Source organism: Zootoca vivipara, chromosome 6, assembly GCF_965207765.1.
Source record: "Zootoca vivipara chromosome 6, rZooViv2.hap1.1, whole genome shotgun sequence".
Taxonomy (NCBI): domain Eukaryota; kingdom Metazoa; phylum Chordata; class Lepidosauria; order Squamata; family Lacertidae; genus Zootoca; species Zootoca vivipara.
This window is the reverse complement of record NC_142589.1, coordinates 37,518,636-37,529,458: the sequence shown is the minus strand read 5'-3', so window position 1 is coordinate 37,529,458 and position 10,823 is coordinate 37,518,636. Positions and strand designations below refer to the sequence as shown.

Below are 10,823 nucleotides of genomic sequence, written 5' to 3'. Positions count from 1 at the left end.
GCAAGGTAGGCCATTCTCCATATTGTAGACGGAGGAGAGCGGGTGCCGAGAGGGCGAGTATCTCCTCTATGAAAGAGGTCACGGGGTTAAGCATATTTAGAACTGGGAGGCCCCGAATCCCTTCGGATGCGCGCCATAATTTGCAATCACGAGCCCTGGACACATTCTTCTTCTTCCTCATGACTCGGGGCTGAGCTGAGACGGAATGGCGCGGCGCAGGGCCACGTGGAGGGGCTTTCCCCTGAGCCGGCCAGGCAGGAGCATGTGACGCGCCCACTAGAGAGGCGAATGACACACCGAGGCCGAGGAACGACGCAGCCGGAGAGAGTGCAGTGCGCCTTGCCTTGCGCAGCCGGTTTGCGAGGATCCCGTGACCCAAGAGAGTTCAACCACCTGCTGCGGCTCCAGGCGAACTCTCACCTAATTTCGTCACCGCCCGAGCACAGTATTAACCCCTTGCGCAGCGGCCTGGCCTGTCTCTGCCTGCTCTTCTCTGATCCAGGAAACAGAGTGACGGGCGGCCGGCGAGCGTGCTCACCTGCGAACCGCAATGCGTGAGCCGCTTCAAGGAAGCGGGGTGGGTGTGTTGCAGGGAGGAAGGAAGGGCCGTGGCCCAGTGCCTGTTTTGCATGAGGAAGGTCCCAGGGTCAATCCCAGATGGCGTCCTGGAAATGGCCCCCGACTGAAACCCTGGAGAGTCACTGCAAGTCGGTGTAGTAGAGACAGCAGTGAACCGTATGGAGCAATGGTTGGGCTTGATATAAGGCGGCTTCCTGTGATGTCACTTCGCCCAAAGTCGGGTGCTCAAACCTCTACCACTCTGTCTCGGCCAAAGGACTCTGCCTAAGCGCCCTGCCCACATCCACAGTGAGCAACAGACATAGATCGCCAAGGCCTCCTCCGCACCATATGGTTAAATCGCTACAATGCCACTTCAAACAGGCATGGCTTGCTTCCCCCAAAGAATCCTGGGAAATGTAGTGTGTTAGGGGTGCTGAGCGTTGTTAGGCAGCCCTTCTCCACCCTCACAGAATTACAATTCCCAGAGTTCCCTGGGAAGAGGGGTTGACAGTTAAACCACTCTGGGAATTGTAGCTCTCTGAGGGGAAAGAGGGGTCTTCTAACAACTCTCAGCACCCTTAACACGCCACAGTCCCCGGAAAGCCGGGGAAGGGAAAGTTAGAGCAGAGTTTCTTACCCACTCCAAGCCTCAGTTTTTCACCATCTGTAAAACTGAGCCAAATAAGCACAGAGAATCTACAATGCCAGATGACTTATAATGTATTGTCGTTGAAACATTATTGATGTTTATAATGTCTATGAAGCTAGATAGAATGCACCCTTCTGAATAAGGAATTAGCCATGTCCCATGTCCAACCTATATAACACTGAATTTATTCATGGCTGCCTTGTTATTGGATATGGTAATGTTTCAGAGTTAATGTGTTTTACTCAGGTGTTTTAAACCTCGTCAAACCACAATGGATGTCAAAAAGAAATAAATATTTACAACCATGGGGAGGGGAGCCTTTGGAGAAAAGGAACGTGAACTTCAAGCAAAATTACTAAAAAATAAATACATGTGTTACTATTTCTGTATTATTATTATTATTTGTGTGTTTAAACTATGTGGTTGTGTGGGGGTCAGGTTTCACCTGCTGTTTTGTGTGGGTCAGGTTTCAAATGCTGCTGGAAAGTGAACCCTGGTCGCTTTCTACCAGGATAAAAAAAAAAGGAGAACAAGTCTGTCAATGGGTATGGAGCATCCACACTCAGAAGCAGTCTACCTCTGAATGCCAGCTACTGGAATGCAAACAACAGGAAGGGCTGTTGTCTTCCTGCCCTCCTTGCCAGCGTTGGGAACAGGGCACTGTACTAGGCAGGCCTTTGCTCCAATCTAGCCTGGCCATTCTGTATTTCTTTTGCTTATTTATTTATTTCATTTATGTCCTGCCTTTCCTCTGAGGAGATCAGAATGGTGGATGCGGTTCTGCCTTCCCAAGTCTGACCTCACATTGCAGCCCCACGATGTTGATTAGGCTGAAAGACAGTGCCCATCACCGCAGTGGCTTTCATGCGTCCTTGCGGATGTGTTTGTTTTCCCACATCACAAGCCAACAAGGGAATAAAATGTGAATGAATGAATGAGCTAACTGAGCAAATATGGACCTATCAAACATCAATGAATGAACAAACCTGTTTTGCAAAAAAAAAAGACACTCAACTAGAAACTAAAAATGGGTTTGTTGGAAAAATACAAACTAACAAAACAAACAAACAAAAAACCCCATTTCACGCAGAGGATGGAAAGTCTCACACAATCCCCTGGTTTGCGAATCCAACTTTTTTCACTTTCATATTTGCATTTCAGAGTTTCAAAGAAGCATAATGAACAGACCATCAGGATAAAATCTATGAGACGGTGGGAGAAAATATTTTACATGGGTGTTCAATGTATTTATTTATTCATTGCATTTTTATCACAAGTGTGATGTAGGTAAGAGTGTTGGATGAGAACTTGGGAGCTAGGGTTCAAATCCAGCGTTCAAAACTCCCATTGTTCTAGGCGCATTTTGTGACAGAATTTCATTAGTGCGAGCAGTTTCTGGGTTCTGGGCGCAGTACTGCACCTAAAATTTCAGAGTAAAACTGCAGAGTTGAAGGAAAGGAGGACCTTTTTCTGCCTCCCCACTTCCAGCTACAGTGGTACCTCGGGTTACAGACACTTCAGGTTACAGACTCCACTAACCCAGAAATCGTACCTCAGGTTAAAAACTTTGCTTCAGGATGAGAAGATAAATCATGTGGTGGCGGCAGCGGGAGGCCCCATTAGCTAAAGTGGTACCTCATGTTAAGAACAGTTTCAGGTTAAGAACGAACCTCCGGAACGAATTAAGTTCTTAACCCGAGGTACCACTGTAATCTGAAGACTGGAGAAGAGACCCTCTTAAGAATATTAGGGGGTGGGCAGGGGAAGGACTAGAAGATCCTGTGAAAAATGAACATAATATTTTAGCTGCAGTTCATTCTTTTTCAGCTTTGTATTCTCATTATAAAAAAGGCATGCTTAGACATTCCATTGTTGCGCCCATAACCTAAGTTTAAGGTGCCATTTAGCTCCTAGCTTTCATATCTTAATTTCTAACACAGTTCAGATCCCTACTCAATCAGTCACTGTCTCTCAGCCTAGCCTACCTCACAGGGTTGTTGTGGGTATAAAAAGGGAGGAGGAAAACTATGTACTTTGAGAAAAAAAGGTGGGCAATAAATATTTTTTTTAAAAAAATGAAAGAAGGAGTAAATGTATGGTGAAGACAGAGACATGCATCTGAATCCTCCTATATCCCCCCTTGGAAGATTCCACCTGGTTTTTTTTAAAAGGAAAAGTGATGTGTTGCCTTTCCTTCTGCAGGGATAAATACTGTGCAGTCATTATTGTGCTCGTGTTGGGATCAGGGTGGTTATCTGTAATCCCTCTTTCAATACTGTCTTTGCCTTCAGGAGTTGGGGTCGGATATACTGCTTTGCTTCCAATCAGTGTGTGTCCCATAACTTCCTGCTGAATTCCTATAACTTTAATACCACAAATGTTCTGGTTTATTTTGTGTCCCACTTTTGCTGTGCTAGAGCCTCTCCGGACAACAATAATTATTGTGTCAAGAATATTTTGCAGAATCCACACGTAATAAAACACCAGTCTGGAAGGGCCCACAAAGTAGGGTAAATATATTTCAGTGACTACCGGTATCATAACAGTGATAGTAAAGAACTAAGCATAACAGTGACTAACAGAACAGTGATTAGTGTTAAAGTGTTAAAGCAAGAGGGTGTTATGGGATTTGGACAACGGTAGGATGCCTCAAAGCTGACACCATTTTCCAGGAAGGATTCAAGCAAAGAACTGAAGAAGTACCCCTCACAGAGCTATAATTCCCAGCACCCTTCATAATCTACAGTTCCCAGGATACTTTGGGCAGTGAGGTGATGTGCTTTAAGTGTACGGTGTGTACAAAACCACCCCCTCTCCCAGTCAGGTATATATTTCTTTATTGGGCCAAGTTACGCTGGCTGCAGAGTATGCCAGCTTTAGAGTTTCACAGAACCCTTCAATGAATGGAATGAAAAAGCAGCCAAACGTCACTGACCTCTCTCCTCCACTGATATGTATGGCCCCTCCTGCTCTCAGTGTCTGTACAATCTTCTGTGTTTCCATTCCATATGACAGAGAGTTCTGTGGAACCCACCAGCTGGTGCATTCCCCCAAAATATGCTGAGGTGCCCCCACCCGGCAAAGAGAGAATGTTATACCTGCTGCATAATTCAAAATAAAACGGAGCACTTGGGTGCCTCCATTTAATTCTATTTCATTAAAGAATGGAACAAACAGTGTATCAAATTTCATATTTTTGATTCAGGATGCCTTTTCAATTAATGCAGCATGCGCTTCCCCATCTACAAAGGATGAAGACTAGAAAGATCAGTCAACAATGTTTGTTGTGTACAGAAGATAATTGATTGCGTTACATGCCCTTTCCCTGCCCCACGTCATCCAAGGGTGCCCCCCCTCCTTACAAATCCTATCAAACAACTGTTTAGATATTTAGAGTAAAATCTATTATTAGCAATAGACCATTAGCAGGGGCTAGGGAAAAAAAGAAGAAGACTAGGTTAGCCTGACTACTCAGCTCCCCGCCCACTGTCGTTAAATAAGTAATCATAGTATAACAGAACTATTTCACGAATGCCAGAGGATTGCAGAATAAAGAAACCCTGCTAGGTAAGGGAGGAGGAAGTGAGTAGACTCAACTATTTCCCTAAAGGGAGGAGGGAGAGCCTTGGAGTTTCCAGGTGTGTAAGTAACATCCCTGTTCCCCAGCATATAAATGGGAGACAGGTGTCAAGCTGGAGTCAGTTTACCTGTCCCTTGCAACTGACAATCACCCTCCAGGGGAAGCTAAGCCCAAGAGGCAGAGAAAGAGGAGCTCCTGGACAAGCCACCTTAAGCATCATCAGCACCTGCTCACTGCCTCTTCCGAATCAGCCAAGATGGTAAGGATGCCACCTCTGCCACCTCCAGGTGCCCGAGGGAAATGCTCAGGGTCTCCCGGCTTGCTCTTACGGTTCCACTCTGCTGGAGGAGGGCAAGGGAGAAGCAGCAGCCTTTCAGAAAGGAAATGGGATGAGTCGGATTCAGCATTAGTCTGGACCTATTTTTCTTTCTTATCTGTTGTGATTTGCTAAAGTGATTTTGTGACTTGCGTGTGAACAGGGCTGATGGTCAAACTGCTTATCTGAACAACATTCATTATTCTTTTGTACTCAATCACATACATGAACACTATCTGTTTTAAAGCTGTGATTCTAAGCACTCTCGCGGCATGTTCCTGTGTCTCGATAGAATGTGTATGTTCCATTCAAACAGATTTACTCACAAGAAAGTGTCTTAAAATCAGAGAATTGTAACATTTAAGCATATGCTGTATTGGTTCATTTGTGGCTTATTTCAATATGATAAAGTCTAGTGTGCTGGTAAATGATCACAAAGTAAATAACCTTGGACCTAAAAATGTGGATAAGTAAGGTTAAAATAGAACATACTCATTCTCCCTTAGTGTGGGACAGTGGAAGAAAGACATCTGAAAAAATAGGAAGGGGGGAGAGAAAGAGAAAGACGGGTGGGAGATATTGGGGAGAGACTGATGGGTGAAATCCTGTACATGTCTATTCTGAAGTAAGACCTGCTGAGTTCAATGGGACTTACTCCCAGTGAAGTGTGTATGGAGTTGTAGGATGATAAAATGAAGTGCAGTGAATTCTATGTGTGGTAGCCAATACCGCAGAAGACAGAATCAGGAGTCAAGATAACCGCAACAGATTGGAGAACCAAAACTAACAAAATGAATTTCAGTAGGGACAAATGTAATGTCACAAGAAGAACCAGCTGCACAAATATAAGATGGGGGACACCTGGACTACTGTACATGCAAAAAGGATCTAGGGGTCTTAGTAGACTACAGCTTAACATGAGTCAACAGTGTGATGCAGCAGCAGCAAAAAAGAAGAGCTAATGCTATTCTAAGCTGCATTAGCAGAAGTATAGTGTCCCAATCAAGGGAAATAATAAAGGTAAAGGGACCCCTGACCGTTAGGTCCAGTCACGAACGACTCTGGGGTTGCGACGCTCATCTCGCTTTACTGGCCGAGGGAGCCGGCGTACAGCTTCCAGGTCATGTGGCCAGCATGACTTAAGGTGCTTCTGCCAGAGCAGTACCTATTTATCTACTTGCACTTTGATGTGCTTTCGAACTGCTAGGTTGGCAGGAGCTAGGACCGAGCAACGGGAGCTCACCCTGTCGTGGGGATTCAACTGCCGACCTTCTGATCGGCAAGCCCTAGGCTCTGTGGTTTAGACCATACAGCCACCCGCGTCCCAGGGAAATAATAGTCCTGCTCTATTCTGCCTTAGTCAGACCTGGAATACTACTTCCAGTTTAAGAAAAATATTGACAAGCTGGAATGTGTGCCCAGGAGGGTGACCAAGATGATAAAGAAACCAAGCATTATGAGGAATGGTTGAGGAAATTGGATATGTTTAGTCAGGTAAAGAGGAGACAGAGAGGAGATAGCCATCTTCAAATAAAGGGCTGTCACACAGAGGAGGGAGCAAGCTTGTTTTCTCCTGCTCCGAAGGCTAGGACCCAAACAAATAGATTCAAGTGACAAGAAAGGAGATTCCGACTCAACATCAGGAAGAACATTCTGACAGTAAGAGCTGTTTGACAGTGGAACAGACTCTCAGGAGAGGTGGTGGGCTCTTCTCGCTTGGAAGTTTTTGAGCAGAGGTTGGATGGCCATCTGCCATGTGTGACCTAGATTTCTGCATTGCCCTGGGTTGGACTACTAGATGACCCTCGGGATCCCTTCCAGGTCTACAATTCTATGATCTATGTGTGTTTACTCAGAGGAAGTTAAGCCTTAAGGTGCTCACTCCAGGAAAGTGTGCTTAGAATTGCAGCTTTAGGTTACTATTTTTTTCTGAACACAGAAAGAAAGTATCTCACAGGCCCAACAGAACATCACACCAAGAAGATAAAGAACCCTGTGCAGAACATTTGATTCAACATCTTCTGCCTTAAGACATGATTTTAAATATATACATGCATATAGCATCACCTGTGCCCATGGTGCTCTGCGGAATATAAAGAAAAGGGCCCTTGACCCAACAAGCTTACAATCTAAAAAATTCTACACAAGGGAGAAAACAGAAAAAATACTCAAGAGGAAGAGTATCGGAAAACTTCAGTTCTCTCTCTGGGCTGGGACATAGGAATATAGGGAGAAGCCTTGTACCGAGTGAGACCCTTGCTCATTTAGCTTGGTATTGTCTACACTGACTGGCAGCAGCTGCCCAGGGCTTCAGACAGGGAGTCTCTCCCAGCCCTACCTGGGATGCTGGGGGTTGAACCCAGGGCTTTCTGTGTACAAGGCAGATGCTCTACCATGGATCTACAGCTCTCTCCCTTCTATTTTAAGTATACTGTAAGAAAGAAGTTCAAAACTAGTTGAACTAAGGATGTATCCCAATTAATCCTAGCATGGATGAACAATGTTTTCTCTCCAACCACTATCTTCAATCCCTCTAGTATAGTTATATGCATCTCTTTCTTCCCCTTCCAGCGGTCCCTTTTGCTTGCCCTAATTCTCCTTGCCTGGGCAGAGGCCAAGGGACAGGGCGGCCGCCACCGCCACCACCAGAACTGCTTTGCCGCAGAGGATGTGCAGGAAGGGTACGTGCCCTCGCTGTTCCGGAGCAGGGCCACACGGTGGGAACGCCAAGCTCCCGTGCAGCTTGTGCCCTACGTGGAGAGTGGAGAGGCCAGTCCACGGAGGCAGCGGAGGCACCACGAGACCAGCTGCCCCGATCTGAAGGTCCAGGGCACTCTGAACAGAGAAATCCACGAGCGCTCCATCTCACCATGGACATACCGGTAAGGGCACAAGACATAAAAAGCAAGGGTGAGCATCTCGAGTGGACAGGTGCAGAGGCAGTTTTAGGGGGGCATGACCGGTGCGGCCGCACTGGGCACCACACTGCTGTAGAAAGGAGCACAGGATGCGGTGTTTGTGTGTGTGTGTGTGTGTGTTCCAGATTTTAGTGTCACATAGGGCGCTGCTGAAATTTGAGAGCCCAAAGTCTGCCACTGACAGATGTGAGTGTACTAAACACCACAACAAATGATAGTCCTCCAACCCACATGGCAACTCTTCGACTCTTGCTAGGATCTGTTCCCAAACACCCCAAATATGGTGCATCCTATCATTGTTATTTTATAAAAATCTTTATATACCCCTATTCGAGTTTTTTTAAAAAAGATCAGAGCAGTTTACAACAATTATATGTAAGATTTTACAATAAAAAATATGAAATGGTATAACGATAAAATCAGAAATCAGCCAACTATTAGGGAAATATATATATTCTGAGTTGCCGGAATAAGCCTGACAGAATAGAAATATTTTCAGCAGGTGTTTAAAAGTTGAAACGGAGGGTGCATCAAGTTCATATAAGAGAGCCAGAGGTGAAGGAGAAGTCTTGGAGGAAGGAGAAGTCCTGGCAAGAGTGGCTTGTTGTGCAAGGAAGAGAATTTGCAACAAACTATGGTTTCCAGAATTCCTCGAGGGTGGGAAGATAGAAGTCATGACAGTTGTAATGCAATTAAGGCTGTTGTGGTGGTTTTGAGTTCGCCTAGCTCACTTTTCTTTCTCCATTCTTTTTAAACCAGTATTGATGAAGATGAGGACCGCTATCCACGCAAACTGTCCATTGCAGAGTGTCTTTGCAAAGGATGCATTGATGTCAAGACAGGACAAGAGGTGACCTCGCTTAATTCAGTGCCGGTGTTCCAGAACATGATGGTGCTGCGACGCAAGCCGTGCCAACACAACGACGAGGCTGCTGGCTTTACCTTTGAGGTGAAGTACATCGATGTACCCGTAGCCTGTGCCTGCGTCCTCCCCCGATACAGCAGCTGAGCGGGTGACAGTCTGCGCAACCAATGCTCCTATGGAGCAGTTTCATATGCAGCATGGTCCAAATCTAAATCTGTTTCTCTGAATTCAGCAGCATCACATGTCCCAGTCATTGTGTTTGTTTTAAAGCACTTGTTCATTTCAACTCTAAGGATTATTGTGGTCCTGCCCCTTTGGGTTGCTTTGGGAGGAAGGGTGTGGTATCAATGTAATGATGATAACAAAATTGCTGCCCAACAGCTCTGAGTCATCCCTGGAGGTCAGGAAGGGATTTTAATCAGGTTCCCTATCCCTACTCCCCCTCATAGCCTAGAGTCCCTGGTCCCACCCATCAGATTTGTCCCAGCCTTGGGACATGTCAGCACTTTTTCACTAGGAGGGAGCAATGGAGAAACTGCAGTCCTAAGAGCAATAATAATAACAATCTTGCGGCACCTTAAAGATTTTTCTTTTTAAAATGGCGGTAGTTTCCATGGACCACAGTCCACTTCTAATTTTGCCACAAGACTCTTGCATTGCTTTTGCTGTAGCAAACTAACATTGGCTACCCTTCTGCATCCTAAGGATAAGGGGAAAGGCTGTAGCTCAGTGGTAGAGCATCTGCTCTGAGTGCAGAAGGTCCTCAGTTCAACCCTTGGCATCCCCAGGTAGGGCTTGGAGAGAAGTCTGCCTGAAATCTTGGAGAGCTGCTGTCAGCCAGTGTGGACAATACTGAGCTAGATGGACCAATGGTCTTACTCAGTGTAAGGCACTTTCCCGTGTTCCTAATAACCCAAAATATCCCCAGTGCAATGATCCACTCAGAGTGGCACATGCCTTCCTCCTGATAAAAGAGGCATTTCTTGAGACCTTCTGCCTTCCACGAATGGTTAAAGGGCAGATAATTATTCTGGGGATAACCACCTCTGTGCTTTTAACACCTGCGATTTAGAGCACAGGAACAGGGAAGCACCCATCTGGTGACCTTAAATACCTGCCATATAAAGACTGTGTTATGTTATGTTATGTTATGGGAAAGGTGTGTTGATGTTTTGCCCCTCCGCAAACATGACCCCAGAGCACACCTCCCGTTTTAATGATTCCCCATTTTAATCTTTTCTTTAAAGAAAAAAGAAAAAGAATTTCTGCAGTAAATGGCAGGTGCTTAAGGCAACAGTATCTTTTGAAGTCCTCCTGACTCTCTACCTGACTCAGGTAGAACGCACTGGTGGCTGGTGCCAGTTGAGGCTGGTAGGGCAGCAGGCAGGGAAACCAACAGAGGGTGGTGCCACAGCCAATGACAGGCAGAGCCACTTTCTGATTGATTGCAAGAAAGAAGGCAGGCAGTGCCCCATTTGCCCAAATGGACCAGCAAAACGAGCATTGATGGAAGGAACTGATCCTGGTAGCTCCTCCCCATATGATTGTTTTTGACCAATTTATTTATTGTTGTTTGTATTTATATTATTTATGTTTGAAGTTATCAAGTGCTTGTTCTCGTTATTTATTGATTTTGTTCCCTAGTAGCTCTCCAAGGCTTTGCCGAGAATTTACTGAGTCCATATCTGTGATCTCTTGCTGCCCAAATCCCAGCTGGTGCTGCCTTGAAATGTGTCCCCCACTCCCTAGAAAACCTTTCTTCCCTTGTGAAAAGAAGCTTCCCTTTTTCTGCTTCGTTCTCAGGGCATTTAAGAACGTTTTCTGGGTGTGGGGCTTTGAGCTTACCTTATCCATCTGAGGTGGCCGAGGGCACTACATATTTACTTTCTTACTTACTGGTAAAATGTTTCCTCAGCACTCCTCAGCACCCACCA

The 10,823-nt window shown here is 45.6% G+C and overlaps 1 protein-coding gene across 1 annotated transcript; it reads left to right on the top strand.

Moving 5' to 3' along the window:
- The first annotated feature begins 6,588 nt into the window (after positions 1-6,588).
- Positions 6,589-9,838, top strand: IL17C (interleukin 17C). The gene is made up of 3 exons (XM_088671102.1): positions 6,589-6,600; positions 7,678-7,988; positions 8,784-9,838. The coding sequence occupies exons 1-3, from the start codon at positions 6,589-6,591 to the stop codon at positions 9,031-9,033; spliced, it is 573 nt and encodes a 190-aa protein (XP_088527228.1). The 3' UTR covers positions 9,034-9,838.
- Positions 9,839-10,823: the final 985 nt, after the last annotated feature.